Genomic DNA, 19,563 nt, shown 5'->3' on the forward strand with positions numbered 1-19,563 from the left:
CACTGATTTGTACATGTTAATGGATAAATTGATGGTATGAGAATTGTCTCTCAATAAGCTGCTTTAAAAATACATAGGAAAATGTGCTATTTGCAGAGACATGAATGGACCTAAGGACTGTCATACAAAATGAAGAAAGAGAAAAACAAATATTGTATATTAATACATATGTGCAGAATCTATAAAAATGGTTCAGGTGAACCTATATGCAAAGCAGAAATAGAGACACAGATGTAGAGAACAAAAGTATGGACACCAAGGGGGAAGAGGGGATGAGACGGATTGGGAGGTTAGGACTGACATACATACACTGCTAGGTGTAAAAGAGATAACTAATGAGAACCACTGTATAGCACAGGGAACTCTACCCAGTACCCTCTGGTGGCCTAAATGGGAAGAGAGTCCAAAAAAAGAGGGGATGCATGTGTATGTATGGCTGATGTGCTTTGCTGTACAGCAGAAAACACCCCCAGGCTGTAAAGCAACTATGCGTGCATGTGCGCTTGGTCGTCTCTGACTCTGCAACTCTTCTGGATTGCAGCCTGCCAGGCTCCTCTGTCCATGGGACTCTCCAGGCAAGATTACTGGAGTGGGTTGCCATTTCTTCCTCCAGGGGATCTTCCCGACCCAGGGATTGAACTCATGTGGCCTGCTTCTCCTGAACTGCAGGCAGATTCATTACCACTGAGCTTCTTTGGGAAAGCCTCAAAGCAACTATATTCCAATAAAAAAATTTTTAAGAAATACATAGGTGTATATATATTGATGTATCTGGGAAAATATTAAAAAGGTTAATATTTGTGCATAAGAATTCTAGATTTGTTTTACTCATTTTCTAATTTTTCTATAGTAATCACACATTAGTTGCATATTAAAGAATTATTTTTAAAAAGCAGTGATTGGCTATTTGATGATTTTAAGGAATTATTTTTTTTTTAAGGTATGAAAATGGTTTTGTGACAATCTCTTTAACAAGCAGTGCTGGGAAAACTGGTCAGCCACTTGTAAAAGAATGAAACTAGAACACTTTCTAATACCATATACAAAAATAAACTCAAAATGCATTAAAGATCTAAACATAAGACCAGAAACTATAAAACTCCTAGAGGAGAACATAGGCAAAACACTCTCCAACATACATCACAACAGGATCCTCTATGACCCACCTCCCAGAATATTGGAAATAAAAGCAAAAGTAAACAAATGAGACCTAATTAAACTCAAAAGCGTCTGCACAACAAAGGAAACTATAAGCAAGGTGAAAAGACAGCCTTCAGAATGGGAGAAAATAATAGCAAATGAAGCAACTGACAAACAACTAATCTCAAAAATATATAAGCAACTCCTGTAGCTCAATTCCAGAAAAATAAATGACCCAATCAAAAAATGGGCCAAAGAACTAAATAGACATTTCTCCAAAGAAGACATACAGATGGCTAACAAACAATGAAAAGATGCTCAACATCATTCATTATCAGAAATGCAAATCAAAACCACAATGAGATACCATTTCACACCAGTCAGAATGGCTGTGATCCAAAAGTCTACAAGCAATAAATGCTGGAGAGGGTGTGCAGAAAAGGGAACCCTCTTATACTGTTGGTGGGAATGCAAACTAGTACAGCCACTATGGAGAACAGTGTGGAGATTCCTTAAAAAACTGGAAATAGAACTGCCTTATGACCCAGCAATCCCACTGTTGGGCATACACACCGAGGAAACCAGAATTGAAAGAGACACGTGTACCCCAATGTTCATCGCAGCACTGTTTATAATTGCCAGGACATGGAAGCAACCTAGATGTCCATCAGCAGAGGAATGGATAAGAAAGCTGTGGTACATATACACAATGGAGTATTACTCCGCCATTAAAAAGAATACATTTGAATCAGTTCTAATGAGGTGGATGAAACTGGAGCCTACTATACAGAGTGAAGTAAGCCAGAAAGAAAAACACCAATACAGTATACTAATGCATATATATGGAATTTAGAAAGATGGTAACAATAACCTTGTATGCGAGACAGCAAAAGAGACACAGAAGTATGGAACAGGCTTTTGGACTCTGTGGGAGAGGGAGAGGGTGGGATGATTTGGGAGAACGGCATTGAAACATGTATAATATCATATATGAAACAAATCGCCAGTCCAGGTTCGATGCATGACACTGGATGCTTGGGGCTGGTGCACTGGGATGACCCAGAGGGATGGTACAGGGAGGGAGGAGGGAGGGGGGTTCAGGATGGGGAACACGTGTATATCTGTGGCGGATTCATGTTGATGTATGGCAAAACCAATACAATATTGTAAAGTAATTAATGTCCAACTAAAGTAAATAAATTTATATATATATATATATAAAGAATTTGATCTTAAAAAAAAAAGAAAAGAAAAGAAAATCATTTTGTGGCTATGTTGCATAAAAAAAGAAGCACCATCTCCCAGAGATACACACACCCGGATGAAACGATCTGATGTCAGAGCGATGATACAAAAGCAATGTATGCGGGACAAATCTGGCTAACACATGGAAACTGTTAAAGCAAGGCAATTATATTATTTATATGTAAATATATCTTTATGTATCCTCTTGTAGACATCTGGATTTTCTACAATAAATAAGTCAAAAAGAAGGCAGGTTACAAATGGGACAGTCTAGTTCCACTTTGGCTTTTTACAAACAGTGCGTGTGCACATGACTATACATAAGGATCAGAATGTGTACACACACACCACTGATTCTCTTTGGGTAGTGGCATTATGGGAGAGTACTCTATGTGCTTTTTAAATATTATGTTTTCTATAATGACTAAATGTTGGTTTTGTTGTTGTTGTTCAGTTGCTAAGTTGTGTCTGATTCTTTGTGACCCCATGGACTGCAGCACACCAGGCTTCCCTGTCCTTCACTACCTTCTGGAGTGTGCTCAAACTCATGTCCATTGAGGCAATGATGCCATCTAATCGTCTTATCCTCTGTTGCCTCATAGGTTAAAAAAAACAAAACACCGTCCTAAAAAAAGCTGTTTCCTTTTGTAAAACCAGTCCCCTAAATAACAGCACAGAACAAAGTACAAATGCTTCTTCTGGGCTCACAGCCCCGAAGCAGCCAGGGAAGACCATGAATTGCTTGAGCAGCTCTGCTAGCACAAGTCACTTGGATCTTTGCCCTAGGGAACCTCAGAGCCACAGTACACGGACATTCCAGAAGCTGCCCAGACTGTGTGGGTATGATCTGGAGCAGTCACAAAACCATTCACAAAGCGGTTTTAAAACAAACAAACAAAAAAACCCTTGGGTGAGAAATGGAGACGCTAGCAAGTTTATTTCAAGTTTAGTTTGCCTGTGATGTCTTTATCCAGATAAGTAATTTTGGGAATGAACAGTGCACACTGGGGGAAAAAAAAGAGAATGCGAAGACAAATTTTCTTTTACTACATTTGCAAGCTTCCAGAGAATATGGTATTTAGAGGCATATGAATAGCACAATAACTCACCCCCCACACACAATCTTTCCAGAAACAATTCAAAAATAGGTAAGCAAAAGGTAGCAGGTGTTCCAGAGACTTATCTAAACTCTTAGAAAAGATGAAAAGGGAAAAACTCTTAGAATAAAAGGTGAAAAGGGAAGTTTTTCTATACAAATATCACATGAAATTAGCTTAATAGAGAAAATAAAATCCAATTAAGGCGATCCTAGAAGATGACACGGACAACAGTAATCAATCTCCATGAGACCTCTCTCCACTAAAATTCCTGTCTTTTGCTTCTATCGCAAACTTAGACTGAATTTATTTGTGAATAAATATCTTATCTCTTCTAGTATATTTTAAACCTCCTGAATGCAAAAGTCAAGTCTTTGAATCCTGAGAAAGTTTTGCAACACTGTAGGCAATAATCATCAAAAGTCTGTAATATTAATGGAAGGATATAATAATGAATGACATACCATGTTCAAATAATTTATTGAAAATCCAGGAAAAATACAGGTATATCATGGTCACACTGGCAAGAGAAAATGCTTGCCTAAAGATAAATCAATAATAACCAGGAATCCCCTTTTAAATAGATTAGAAGAAATGGAAGAAATGGGGTTGCTACACATGGTGCCATTAAGTGTTTTTGAAAAACATTCCATTCTGCAAAATTATGCACTAAAAATAACAGGACTTATGGGGAAACCACTGCACAACATCTAAGAATCTGTAACTAGAGAACTAACAAAAACATTAACAACACTACTTAAATTACTGGCATAGTTAAATCTACTGGTGTGTGCACCTAGCAACCGTAGCAGCCTTAGTCGCCAGGGGCTCCCGCTTCTTTGAGATGTTGGTCCTGTGGGTATTCATTGCCAATAGAGACTATTTTCATACAAATTAGCCCAAGGATTATTAATCCATTTTTCATTAATCCATTGTTTAAATACAGGGGGAAATGTCTTTGCAGCTTCTTTATGTGCCCCTGTAGCATTTTATGTAAGGCATTCTTTGCAATAAAAGATATTTCTGTAGACTTTCCATTTTTTTCCTTTATGATCCTCTTATTTTGCTTCGCATCTACTTGTAAGAAAGCTTGTCTTTGATTGTAACACATTTACTGTCTTGGGAAAAATCATGCCGGAACCAACACAATGTCTGGGTTAAACTAACATCATTTCTAAATGCTTGTGAAATAATTATAGCAAAGAAACACATGTTTTGAACAGGTAAGACTGGTAAACGGCTAACCCAGGTATTGGCCTATGTGACCTGAGTTTGCAGTAGGAGCAGCTGTGACATTTGTAAATGTGACAACATACACTGCACTATGTGCTGTGAGCAACATATACTGAGGCTCACTGTGTGCCAGGCATGATGCTGGAAACACTTCGTACGGATTGTCTCCTTTTGCTTCACACAGACTCTATGACGTAGATGAAGAAATATATATTTTCAAAGATTAAATATTGATCTCTGCCAAGGTTACAAAGCTGCTCAGCGGTGAAGCTAGGATTTGAATCTAGATCTTTCTGCCTCCAAGGCTTCAGCTTTTCATAATCATAATGAAATAGTATTTCTCATTCAATGCAAGTGTGATGTGAATCTGCAATAGTAACTGACAATGGAGCCCAGTAGTCTCGACCCAGCTGGTATGTGTAAACATAAATGTGGATGATCTACGTATCTAGAAAACCACTGAACATTAGAGAGTGCTTATAATTTTTTGCAGATATAAACTTTCTGGCTAGGCTGGTGAGGAAAATCTTTGCACATGGCCAAAGGGGAATTCCAGAAGTGTGACAGCGTCTTCTCAGTTCTTTCCAGCTGGGTCAGAAGCTGCTGTGATGACTCAAGCTATGTGAGGGCCATGGAATGGACACACAGGCGCACTTCTGAATTCCACACAAGCATCAGACTGTACAGGGTGGGGGTGGAGGTAATTATGATCGGGGAATTCCTACTCAATGAGATCTAGGACTTTAGGCATGCTTGCCAACAAAATGATTTTGGGGGAGGGGACCTCCCTGTTAGTCTAGTGGTTAAGAATCTGCCTTCCAATGCAGGGGACACTGGTTTGACCCCTGGTCAGGGAATTGAGAAGGAAATGGCAACCCACTCCAGTGTTCTTGCCTGGAGAATCCCAGGGACGGGGGAGCCTGGTGGGCGGCCATCTATGGGGTCACACAGAGTTGGACACGACTGAAGTGACTTAGCAGCAGCAGCAGGGAATTGAGATCTCAATTGCCTCGGAGTAAGAAAGTCAACACTCCATAACTAAAGAGTCCATGTGCCACGACCACAGGGCCCATGTGCTCTGGAGTTTGTGTACCATAACTAGAGAACCCGTGGACCACAACTAGAGGGAGAGAGCCATGCTTTGCAACAAAGAGCCTGCACACTACAGTAAAAGATCCCATAAGCCACAACTAAGACCTGACACAGTCAAAAATATAAACGAATATTTAAAAATGATTTTGGTGGAATGTTGACTCCTAATTTAAATTCTATTTAACTATGCATTATGCACTCATCATATGTCTGGCATTAACTATGGCCAAGTGTTTGGCCTACAGAACATAATAATCCATCAAGACCTCACACGCCCATGGAGCTAAATGTAGGCACTGCCTTGAACAGATTCCATGCCAGGCACTCTTCTTGGCATTTCATATGTATCAACTCATTTCATTCTTACAACCCTATGATATATAGACTGATGTTCTCCTGATTTTAGAGATGATGAAACTAAGGTACAGAGAGGTTAAAAAACTTGCTGGTGAGCAACGTGGACCTAGATATGGACCTAGGCTGTTAGAGTCTAGAACCTATGTTCTTAGCCTCTTCCTACTAGCCTTCTTCCTCTTACTAGTTCTTCCTCTTCTTACTAGCCTATTCTCTAGTAGAGGGAGACAGAGAGTGGTTAAAAAATTGTAATGTGGGGCTTTAAGAAAAATTACAGACAGAGGTACACAATGGAACATTAGTAGAGGAGAAAGTGACTAATGCTGCCTCAGGTGCTAGGGTGGATGGCAGTTTGGGAGGAGTGCCAGTTCAGCACATCCTTCCCTGTGGATGTCAAATGGCCATGAGGGACAGCAGATATAGCAGCACCAGCAAAGGCATGGAGGTGGGAAATGGTCCAGCAACTCTGCAGGTTGCTATCATTGAAACAAGTCAGCTGAGCAGGTGGCAGGAGATGAGTGCACAAAAGGAGAGAGATCAGATGGAGGAAGAAATCTATACTATGAACTGGCCATACCAAGGAGTCTGTTTTCAGGTGGAAAACAATGAAATAGATTCTAAATGGGGGGGGAGAGGTGGGGGGTGGTGACGGTAACATAAAACTCAATTTGCCCTTCTGAACCTAGGCTTTTGACTCCAACAGCTTGGGTCCAAATCCTAGGTCCACCTTGCTCAAAGAAAGTTTCTTAACCTCTCCGCACCTCAGTTTCATCACCTATAAAATCAGGAGAACATCAATCCATCAATCTCAGGGCTGTGAGAATGAAATAAGTTCATACATGTAAAGGGCCAAGAGGAGTGCCTGGCATGAAGCAAAAGGAAAAAGGAAAGAGGGCAAAATGTAGGAGTAGGATCTCCCAGTGAGAAACCAAAGCACTGGTGACAGGAAACAGGAAGCCAGGGTGAGTGGAGAGATTTTCTGAGGTCACTCGGACTTGCTGATCCAGGTGGGTAGTGGGGGAGATGGGGGAGCAGGTTTGTTCATTAGAGTAAAGCTTGATTCTCACAAAAGCCCTCACTGTGTAATTTAGGTTAGTTCAACAGCCTTGCCTGGGAACGTGGACTTAAAGGGACACTGAGTTTACAGACACATGGGATGTGGCTCATTCCCAGTATTATTATTTTCACCTTCTTCCCTATAGTGTCAAGAGCCCCCTACCCCCTGAAGAAAAAGCAATGCTTTGCTCTGCTGATTATGGGTTTCATAATACATCATACATGCTCCCAGAGCCACTCTGCCTATTAGCTGGGGATGCCCACTGACAGATAATTACCAACTACTGTTCCTGCACTGTAATAATGACCATTTATCTCCTTTCACCTTTTTTTCCCAAGTAACAAAGATGGTGGAAAAGACCACGAGCCAAAAGCCAAAAAACAGTTAACATTTCCATGCTTACAGCTTCCACCTTGCCTTCAGTGAGTTGGCATCTGTTTCTCTGCTCTGTCCCAGCTACTAAGTGGGAAGCTCTTGGGCTCTGTGGAACCTGGGTAATGTTCAGGAGTAAAGCCCACTCAGCGAAGGGCGAGGCCACAGCTGGGTGGATGAGTCACGCTGGATCCAAGACAAGTGGTCTCAGAAATTTGGTGGTGATGGGGTAATGGATGGGGAGGAAGATACAGGGCTGCTGCTTTTTCCAGGAACTGGTTAGTCAAATAATGCTGGTGGGGAAAGAATTGAGGGAAAAACAAACAAACAATAACATAGCCCACTTACTGACACAAGAAATCAGATCATTAAATCTTTCCTTAGGAAAGAGGGGGTTTTCCAGCCCACGGAAGTAGAGCTTTAGAACGCCAGCAACTGAGTTAATATCACGGTTACTCTGGTCATCAGCCAAAGGGTTTTCACCTAAAAAGAAAAAAACCCAACAAATTAGTTACATGCACATTGCTTCTCTTTTTATTTCTGAACAAAAATATGTTTCTATACTCACACACATTTCTATATATACATGTATCTTTTAATTACATGCTACTAAAAGATTACATGCTACTAAAATTAAAATAATTGGTTTAGATATTCTACCCCATGATTAACTAAAAATAGTTGGCCAAAATAAAGCTTTTTTTATATCATATGCTACCAAATAATCCCTTACAAATTACCTAAAAACTTAAAATAAAATATTGTGGGATTTATAATTGGACCCAACTTTTTTTTTTAAAAGCTAAAATCTGTAATCTTAGTTTGACATGAATTCAAATACTACATTCTCTGTCTTGTATCCTACTGGGGAAAAAGAAACAACATAGGTCTGTCTGGCTATGCTGTATGGATCAGGAAAATTTATCAGAAATATTATAGGACTCAACTAATTGTGAATACCTACATTAGATACCATTAAATAAGTGTTTCTCAAAGTGAATGGTGGTGTTCATAGCACATTTGAAAGTTGACTTCAGCAGTAGGAGATTTTGAAATCAGACAGGAATTTGAAAACGTACCCTTAACAGTACCAAGGAGCGTGTATAAAAGTGGGAAATTTATATATCACAAACATGAAATTACATTATTCTTTATGGTGGGTGCTTTTGAAATATTAGGTGACTGACCTGACTAGTCCACGCTCCTGAGAACTAAACTGAAATAGAATTCTTAAGAAGTCCAACATCATGTGCGCCCTTAAATCAAGCTCCCTTTTTTATTCATAGGTCTGCTCTTCTCGAGTTCACAAAAGTTGTACACCGCATTTTAACTTTTCTTTGCCCCTTGGGGCAGTTTATTTTCAGGGACTTGTGGTTCCTTTTTCTCTGCTTCTAGGGCAGGAAATCACTGAACATGAATTCACCAAAACAATTTTTTTTTTTTTGCCCACCGTGAGAAAGAGATCACAAACAAACAACAAATACCAGGGGATTGTCCAGGGAAAAGTAAGAAAACCATTTCTGCCTACAATGGCACAGGAACCTGATGCTTTACTATATTTCAATTTATCTTGAATATGGTCCATGTAAGTGACTTGGATACTTAGCTCTTGAGGATAGACTCCTCTGCTCTATACATCATATCACTCAGAGGATTTGGAAGAGGAAAAACAATCTGGCTCCAAGTTGACCTCTTCAACCACGGTTTCAAACTTGGCTTTGTACCAAGTCTGAGTCAGGACAAAGGGGACCAAGAGAGGTGGCCCTGTCTCCAAGCCATGATGTCCCTCCCTCTGCATCCTTGGCTTGACTTTCAGGCAAGGGCAGGAAGGTGCAGATGTATCCAAAAGTAGACATAAGACAAATCATTTCAATAGGAGAGCATCATGAGCTAAGAACCACCACTTAAGAGTTAAGCACGTTCATGGCTTATATCTATTTCTCACACCAGTCCTAGAATTTTGCAGATGAGGAAACTGAGGCCAAAGTACGAGATCAGTCACTTGACCCAAATCACACAATTAGGGACTGCAGAAGTGTGACTTGATTCTAGGTCTGCCTGACACTCATCATAATGTGCTAATGAACAGTTTAGGAGGACTTATTTGACAGTCAATTGGGATCAGGAATAAGGCACCAACTAAGGTCACAGGGAAGGAGTCTGGAGATGGCAATAAGAGGAAGCAGAGTTCCTGATAAAGGGAGTAGACATGAAGCTTGGATGAGTCACCTCAAACACCTGCTATGCAGACCACAGGTGTTCTTGCCACTTTTCTAGAACCCTTTCATGAGCCACCTTTGACAGCGTGCTGAGGATTACCAATGCTGGTCCTAAACCAAGGATACAAAACTCATATGCTTTTCTAGACTTGATAACAAAGCCTTATGATTTTGGCTTCATCTCTCAGCTATTCTAAATAGATTCTTAATTCAACATCCAAAAAGAAATAAACGCAGAGAAAGGTTTTAAAGACATATAGGATGAGTATGCCATTTTTCTCTACAGAAAATGATGACTTTTTAACAAAGTTTGCTTATAGGTACAGACGTGCAATTACCTCTCTCAAATGAGTTTTTAATATCATTGACTTCCACCTGGGAACCAGACACTCTGAAAATCCCCTGATGCTGAAGACCTAAAGATAATAGAAGGGAAAGAGCATGAGAGAGTCCATCACATCCTCCAGGTCCCCTTTTTTCCAACCATAAGTATTAAAAGGAAAGACGCATTTACTGCAAGACTCCTAGTAATTGTTTAAGGTAAGAATACTGCAGTTTAGGGCTTACCGTAGAGATTTATGAACCGAATACAGCTTTCCACAATGAGGGGGATGATCTGTCCTGAGTCCTGGGTCAAGAGATGGAAACCAGTTAACAGCAGAGCAGAGGCACAAATCACACATAACATTAAAGCTTACAGTTGAAGGAATGCATTTCATTCATTTAGATGATCGTTTCCAAACACACTCCCTCTAAAATATTCTTCAAGGGCCAAATATAAAATTATATACGACCAAAGGTATATTTCAGTTCTGAGGCAAACCAAAGTAAATACGTTGAAGGCAATTCTGTTTCAATTCACTCTGCTATGCCTAAGGATGTCATAGCTAATTCACCTTTTCTATTTGCATGTAGGCTCACATACTAAAATGAATTATGTAAATCACTTATATTTAAAAAGGTTACTTACACAAGTAATTAATCTAATGGACCTAAAAAGAGCTCAGTATATTCTAACTGTAGCATCTTAGGACTAACTGACTTTACTAGTCAACAAACACAACCGTTCAGCCATCTCAGGATCCTCTCTGTAGCACCCCCGAGAACCCACCATCTAGATGATGACATTTATAAAGGGTTTATGTGTTTCCAAATGCATAATACGAGAATTGCTTTATAGCTGCTCATAACGTGTCGTGTATTTATTTAGTTTGCATCAGATCTGACTTACCCGCTAAAGACTTTTCATTGTTATTTTTTCATGTTTTAAGGATGCAGAAGAAAAAAAACGGCACCAATGTGCACCCCATTAGATCTTGTTTTCTTAGAAGGAACATTTCTTGGCCTTCTTTCTCTACATCTTGTAATATAGGCATCACACTCTACTGAACAAATGTGAATTCTGCAAATGTATTAAGACATGTGTAGGATGACAAATGAGATGAAGGAGCTGCTGAGGTCACAGTTAAATATGTGTCAATGCCATGCACTCCATGTAGTTAGAGAAGGTTACTGGCTACGGAGTTATTTTTCATCTACTTTTCAGACTCTGCTCTTTCAGGAATTAGAGCTTTGAAGGAAGTATGAAGGTTTCAAATGATTAGCTGAAATTAGGTACTAATGCATGGGGAATGTCATTCTGCAACACAAGAAGAATTTGGTTGCCTCAATATGTTAGAACTATTAAGAATCCACAAACCTTTCCAATTAAGAAACAGTGGAAGGAGTGGGAACAGACTGTAGGCCAGCAATCTAACTTTTTACTGTTCCTAGAATGGGTAGCATACTTCTTGAGGGAGAGTTTCATGTTCAGTTTTAAGACAATATAAACAGTGTATAAACCAGTTAATGGTTCAATTACTTCTGGAGCCTGCATTAAGTTTCTCTAATTAGGCACTTTGTTTCAGGAGCATAAACTTTATTAATTTCTTAAAGAAGATCCTGAAGAATAAAAATGCTTTTTTAATGTGAACTAGTTGGCTCAAGAATGGCCATATTATTTTATCAAAACTTACTGACTATGAGAGGGGATTTTTCTTTAGGATACAAGTTTCTTTCAGGCGATGTAACCTTTACATGAACAATTCCTGTAATACTTTAATCTAGAAGAGCAACAAATATTTAAATGTAAATGATGAAAGGAGACTATTAGTTGGCAACCTGGCTGAACTTAGTATTAAAACAAAAAGGGAAACCAAGAATAAAAGGTTATTAAAAGAAAAATGTTTGCACTAAGAAAGTTCTAAATAGAAATGTCTTAGGTTTTCATATTATTTTAAAAACATTTTCATCTTTACTCAGCTAATTAGCTAATCCTTCAGCTATCATTAGTATTTCATTTCATATAATGAATTTTGGAGTCAAGAAATAATGAATGTGCATGTTTTAATTTAATTTCATGGACACCAGATGCTTTGGTAGAGAATTTTTTACAGGAAGTGAAGCAATGGGCTATGCTCCACTGACCATTCAAACAAATCCCTTTGGGTCTCAGTTTCCCCACGGGAAATAGAGGAAAAATAGTTTTTCCTTTGTTGTGTTACAGTGATATTGTGGGGCTCTCAACTGACTGAGCACTTTTCAGAAGTGTAGAGATCACAATACCTGCTGCTTCACTGCTAGGACCAAAGATTCTTTAACACCATCTGGAACGAAGAGGCGCTTACAGAAGTTAATTTTCCATGCTAAGTGGTTTGCGCCTCCTTTCATGCCTAAATTTGGTTTCCTTTAACTATTATTAATGAAAAGTCTTTCAAAAACATAGTATGTGCCTTTGCATGATCTTCAGCAGTCCTTCTTATACCGTGTTATCAAATACAACGGAATCGTACAGGTACCTCTACGAGCTGTTCTACGTTCTTCTCTCTGCCAGGCCACCCGCCGCACATCTCAGCGCTTTCATTTGATCGTTCCCTTCTCTCCATCTAATTTGCCCCTGTTTGTAAGCCCTGGGCTGGGAAACCAGATAATCAAATTTGACAATAATTTTATATTAAATTAGAGCCAATAAGGCTCTTCTGGGCTTAAGGCTAATAGCAACAGACTCGTGATTGCTCTTTAGGTTGTCCAGTGCCTTTCACTCAGTTCCAGGGTTAGGATTCATTTTTAAAGGTTGCCGGAGGCTTTAAATTTCTTCAGGTATGTATGTTTGTATGTGTCTATCTATCCATATACATGCACACACACAGATTTTGTAATCATTAGTGTACATATTCAATAAAAGATCGGTCTTTAAAGAAAGTAAGACACCCTAACATATCATTAAGGGAGATCACCAATGATGCAGTTTCCTATATAAATTCAGTCTTCAGAAACACTGCCTCCTAGGTCGTTCTCCTCTTTTTTGTATAATTTACATGAGGGTCCAATATCCAGTATTAAATGTGCACCTGGTATTTAATATTGACTCTCTTATCAAACATATACAAAATTTGGTATATTTGACAAATACATAATGTAAAACCTACGCATTTATCCAGTTTTACTAGAGGACTACTCCCCTTAAAATCAGTGTTTGATTTCTATAATTCTTCCCTCAGTAAAACCTATTTATAAACCGGTCTAATTTCCAACTGCAAACACTTTTCTTTTAAAGACCTTAAAAAATCCAGTTAAAGCCAAGCATGACTGTGATTTGAAAATGGTATCAAGAGTGAAAGAGGCTGTGCCCGCGATTTCCCTCGAGCACAGTACCTGGTGTCTCGCGTGTGAATTCCTTCGTCCTCGGCTAGAAGCATTATCAGAAATACAGGGTGAAAAAGAAGACAGAGTAAACACAGCAGAGATCCAGATACAGACCACAGGGCCTTACAATTTGTCCAATATAATGAATTCCTCAAGTCATGGGAAATCGAAACTTGCTGTGCTTCAAAGCTAGCCTAACAATGGACTTTCAAGATATATTTTGTGCCGTCTCATTTGCATGAGTAGAACTTAAGCATTTTATCAGGTAGCTCTTTTCCTTTTTGTACAAATTATGGCTTTTTTTTTTTTTAAGAAGAGGTCTTTCTCTTTTGCCAGTATAATAATACCCACGTTTATTCCCTCTTCTGAAGGCACTCAAACCAAACAGTCTTTCCTCTCTGACTTCAGGAAATATTATATTGATTTTCTGGGAAAGCAAAGAGCCCCAGGACAGACTTGGACATAATGACCTGCCTCCTTTTATGAGAGGCTGAGACCATTATAGTAAGAAGCGTGGAGATCAGCCACCCAGATGGCTGGTGCCAGTACCTTGATGAATGTTTCCAAATCCCCATTAAACAACTTAGCATTATACTGTGAGCGGGGTCTGGACTTCCTGTGTTTCTGGGGCTTAGGGGGAACATTTGGAGGCCTAAGGGAGGGAATATAATTACTGAGCATGGCAGAAATCAAACAACAAATGAAACACCCATAGGTCACATCAAAATTACAAGACACAGGAATTCTTGTGTTCCTTCCCCACCCCCACTCCCACCCATGGAGGAAAACAGTCCTTTCCCTTTCCCATTCATTTACTTTGACTTATGCATCAAAACCTATACCAGCTATTTAGTCAGAGTATTCTTTTCTTGTAACTGACATTTGTTTGTTTGTTTTAAAAATGGTAAGCATCACCAAATGAAACTGCAAGCTCTTTGGCCAAGCATTATAAACCAACACCTGTGTTATTCGACTTGTAAGTCACACAAAAAACACAACATGTCATAAAAATGAAGACTCTGAAAGATCCCAATATGATAAATTAAATGTAATATTTTTACTTACAATGTAATTCTTCAAGGCAAATAACATTACATCTATTTGATATCCCTCAGGTAGTTACTAGGATTTTATGTAAAAGAAGCTATTAATGGGTCACAAGTGAAAAATAGTTTTGTTTCAAAGCTACTTCTAGGGGCAGTGGGTCCAGGCTCACAAGAATTATCATTTCTTTAAAAGAAACTAGTTCATCACCTAACTATCTGGAGAGAATTATGATGCACCTGTTTATTCTGTTCTGAACTCTCTCCATCCCCAGTCTACTTGCTGTGACGGACAAGTCAGTCTCTCTGGCATAGGCACATCCAGGGTACCATGTACGATATTTAGAAATCATGCATCATCTTGCTTTGTAACTGGAAAGAGGGAAACTTCTGCCCTCTCCCTTTAGAACAAAGAGAACCAGGATCACATGACTCAACTTCTACAACTCTCTTGCAAGGAATACATGGAAGAAGAGACTGAAGACCTTTCTCTGGACATTCCGATTTGAACTCCTTCTTACTTAGAAGGCAGATATGAGGTGACATGGGCTTCCCTGGTGGCTCAGATGGTAAAGAATCCTCCTGCAATGCAGGAGACCTGGTTTCGATCCTTGTGTTGAGAAGATCTCCTGGAGAAGGGAATGGCAACCCACTCCAGTATTTCTGCCGGGAGAATTCCATGGACAGAGGAGACAGGTGGGCTACAGTCCATGGGATCGCAGAGTCGGACACAACTGAGTGACTAACACTTTCACTTTCATGAGGGTATATACCACACTTGGAAATCAGGTAAAGCCCCTTATTAAGCTGCAAACTGTCTAGGAAGAACTTCCTTTTCAGTTCATTAAAGTTCAAAAAGACCAGTTTAAAAACAAAGGCCCAAGAGTTTATGTGGAAGCCTGGCTACCTTCCTAAGATATCACTACAGCCACTGGGATAGCCAGGGGAACAAACTTGCTGATACTGCCTTCCACAGCCAAATCTTAAGACTTTCCAACAGGTGGGCTCATATGACTGATGGAGTGTACAGCAAGCAATGCCGGAAGCTCCATGGTGCTTAAGAGGCTGAAAGGAGCCTTTGCAAGTGTCTAGAAACAAATATGGAAAATTCCTCCAAGTAGAAAGTCATAAACTACCACTGCTGAAATTTCTGAAACTTCGTTTATATACTGAATTCTGTGCCATTCACTGAAGAAAGGATCTGGTGGGTATAAACAAACAAAACAACTGCCCGCCAATGAATTTAACCATATGTGCTTGACTTCATCCACTCTTTTCCTTATTTTAGAAGTATTTAAAAATGCATAGCTTATTTTTATTCAAGTATGGTAAGGCCAACAGATCAGAAGACAACTGTCATTAGAAAGATTGTTTCTTACTCACAGTTCCCAAGAGGTGGGGGCATGTTACTGCATGGGGGTGAGGGGCACATGCGGAAATAGCAGTCAGGAGGAAGAAACAGTGAGGGAAAATGTGAGCCTTTGCTGTGGTTCCCATGGGAAGGAACACGCAAGGCAGGGTAAGCAGGTTTAGGATTGGCTAGTCCGTCAATGCAAGGAGATCAAACCAGTCCATCCTAAAGGAAATCAACCCTGAATATTCACTGGAAGGACTGATGCTGAAGCTTAAGCTCCAATACTGTGGCCACTTGATGCAAAGAGCCAACTCACTGGAAAAGACCCTAGTACTGGGAAAGATTGAGGGCAGGAGGAGAAGCCGGGGGACAGAGGATGAGATGACTGGATGGCATCATCGATTCAATGGATATGGTTTGAGCAAATTCCATAAAACAGTGAAGGCCAGGGAAGCCTGATGTGTTGTAGTCCATGGGGTCACAAAGAGCCAGACACAACTGACTGACTGAATGACAAGTCCTTGAATACTTTTGGTGGGCTCTGGGGGATGGGAGCTGTCCCTAGTTGTCTGGCAACTGGCCTTCGGGTGACTGGGGAAGGTAAGTAGCGGCCCCACGTATCAAGGCTTGAAAAAGGAGGTGTTTGAGGGTATGGGCTCTGGACTGGTTGCTTTATATACAAAAGGCACACTCGTAAGAAAGCCCTTTACTATCTCTAGGAACTGACTAACCGTTAGAGGGACAGTCCCTCCAGGGTCAGCAAGGCCCCAGGAAGACAAAGCATCAAATACAGAAACTAGGAAAATGTGGTTATTATGACGAGGTCCAATAGAACTTCACATCTGGTGCTATCTGGAGCAGCTGAGGAAGCTAAGGGAATAGGAACACAAGCTCATTCTGTTTGGTTACTTATCTGTGGGACAAGCAAATACTGCAGCTGGAGGCAAAGCCCTGGAGAATTATTCCCGCATCGCTAGAGACCCAGAGTACCTCTGGCTGAGGCTAACACAGGAACGTCTCGAGTCTTCTCCCAAAAGTCTGAAAAGTGCCTCTCCTGATGAATCTAAAGTATGAAGCAAATATGAAAATACTAAAGCTGTGAGAGGGGCCTGACGTTAGAATAAACTGAGAGCTCATCAAGGCACTTCCCATGGCGGAGCTGGCTTGGCAGGCAGATGGTTCTGGCTCTACTATGTACACGCCAGGTGGACGCCAGACTCCACGTTCATTCAACATTCAAACTGTGTGACTCGTTCTGGTCCTGTACCTGCCACACAATTTCTGGATAATCTGGCTTTCCATGTAGAATGCCCATGTGGATGAGAGGAAGTACCAGTCAGAAGGATGTGAACATGAAGTCTGCCGTGGTGGTTTAGTTGCTAAGTTGTGTCCAACTCTTGCAACTCCATGGATTGTAGCCTGCCAGGCTCCTCTGTCCATGGGTTTCTCCAGGCAAGAATACTGGAGTGGGTTACCATTTCCTTCTCCAGAGGGTCTTCCAGTCTGCTGGGCAATTATATTAATAGCAGTCATTGAGAATTTACATATTTGAACTTCTGCCTTTAAAAAGATCTTTTAAAAGGGTACCTTATATGAATTATAATTTATAAACAGGTAAAAGAGTTGATATGTACAGAAGACATTAACTGTGACACAACTGATATATAACCATGCAGGAGTAATATGCCTCTTTGTTACTGACATAGGGAAGAAAAACTAGTATTTGCATAAAGTTTAGGTGAGTCAGTAGCTATGTCTTTCTGGTTGGTTCACCAAGATATAAGAGGGGTTTCCTTTTGAATAAACTACCTAGCAAGAACATCACAGAATCTGAAAATCAACTTGACCATTACCGCAACAGACACACCAGTGTTCTAAATGCCTCCTACCTCAAAGAGAACTCAACTTTAAAGGTGCAATGTCTTGTTATGTCAATTAGAATAATTTCTGGCTGTTGCACAAATGTTGGCAGAGAAAAAGAAAAGTTGCCATAAACTTTCCCAAACCCAAATCAGAATCTGCTTCCAAAAAGGCTTTTCCTTCTCAGCAGTAGCTTCAAAAGCCTTCTAAGAATTTATAAAAGGGGGGAAAGAAGGAAGAACAAAAGGAAGTACAATACTGTACTAGGCATTAAAAGTTAAAATTTTAAAGCAAACCAAACAGGGACTGAGCTAAAATCCAAGAATATTCAACATAGCTCTAGTTTTTATGACATACAGAAGCAAGAAGTAACTAGCCAGACACTGTACATACGCACATAATATTGCTTGTTAACTAAATTACCAAAAGTCTTATCAGACTCTTTTTAGAAATTTAAAGTTCTTTGGATTAGATAAATCAAACCCATTCAATTTCTTTCCTTTTTTTTTTTTTAACTGAGACTACTCATTAAAGAGCTTTACAATTCCAGTGGGAAACCCTCAGATCTGCCAGGGCAAATATGGTTTCATGAGAACCCCAAACACTTCCTGTTACTGTCTTGTCAAGCCCAAACTATCTTCCAAGTTCATTAACAAAATATGTTCATTCTTGCAACATTTAATTGGTTGCTGGTTGAAAGAGAGAAGAGAGTGAGACACAATGAATATGTTAAAATATTTTCCTACCTTGTAGTCATATATTCAGCTCTATGACCTGCAGGAAAGAAAAAAAAAAGTCAACTGAATGGAATCAGTGGAATGCATTGGGTAATCTTTTATATCATCTGTCCCTTGATTTATGATGCTGAGTTTATAATAACTCACACATTTTACGGTGGACAGCATGAAGATAGCATATACAGATAGACAAAAAATTCAAAGTAAGTATTTCATGAAATCTATACATAAAAAATAAATTCCATAGATTATAGAAATGTTTCACTTGGCAGTCTGAGGCAGGGAGCTTTATTTTTTATTATTATTTTTTAAACAAGAAATAGCTGCTTGATCTTAACTGTAAGTTCAAAGATGAAATACAAATAAAACACAACCAAGATTTCAACATTAGTTATTCCCTCTGTCTTGACTGATAACTGTGAGAGAGAAGCAGGGGGTCAGGTAGGGTTAGGAGAACTCAATTTGTTTTAAATTGGTGTTCTTTCGAGAATATGAAATCAGGCAGAGAAGTTGTACTCTACAATCAGAAATGACATTTGCAGATATTAAAGTACAAGGACCTTAAATTATGCTACATTATACCAACTAGTACGCTAAAAGCCTTTCACAGAATTCCCTGTCATTCAAAACATGAGGTTCTTATACATTCGGCTTCTTGGTTTGTTTTAAGCAGCTCTCTTTTTGTGGTGCTCTAATAATTTGAGCTAATTTCAAGTCTGAATGCGTCTATGGTGGCTGTCTGTTCTTTTTTATATTTAGGGTGGAGTAGTGGGAAGGGGTGTGGGAGAGTTGAACCATTCAACTGGTTTGTTTTCAAAATGATGATATGGTCCTGAAAATGCTTGAAAATACAGCTGGCAGAGAAGTGTCATGTTGCAGCACCAACAGGTGAGACCAGCCCATCAGATCACAATGCAATGATTCAGGCTTGTAGGGCAAGGCCAATACAACAATGGTAGAGAGTGCTGGCTAGCTGGGAGCTGTGAATGAATACTCCCAGGCTGCAACAGAATCTTTTACCCTACCATCTGCTTTTGAATAACAAGTAACACAAAGTATTTGGTTAATATCTATTT

At 39.7% G+C, this 19,563-nt stretch overlaps 1 protein-coding gene across 1 annotated transcript in view; it reads right to left on the bottom strand.

Moving 5' to 3' along the window:
- The window catches only part of SRGAP1 (SLIT-ROBO Rho GTPase activating protein 1), a 294,550-nt gene that overhangs the window by 26,352 nt on the left and 248,635 nt on the right, over window positions 1-19,563 (bottom strand). Inside the window, exons 11-15 of the mRNA XM_052639735.1 lie at window positions 18,497-18,524; window positions 14,043-14,145; window positions 10,377-10,437; window positions 10,148-10,225; window positions 7,939-8,073 (exon numbers count right to left, since the gene is read on the bottom strand). Coding sequence (XP_052495695.1) covers window positions 7,939-8,073; window positions 10,148-10,225; window positions 10,377-10,437; window positions 14,043-14,145; window positions 18,497-18,524 — 405 coding nt within the window. The remainder of the gene's footprint in view (window positions 1-7,938; window positions 8,074-10,147; window positions 10,226-10,376; window positions 10,438-14,042; window positions 14,146-18,496; window positions 18,525-19,563) is intronic.

Source organism: Budorcas taxicolor, chromosome 5, assembly GCF_023091745.1.
Source record: "Budorcas taxicolor isolate Tak-1 chromosome 5, Takin1.1, whole genome shotgun sequence".
NCBI lineage: Eukaryota > Metazoa > Chordata > Mammalia > Artiodactyla > Bovidae > Budorcas > Budorcas taxicolor.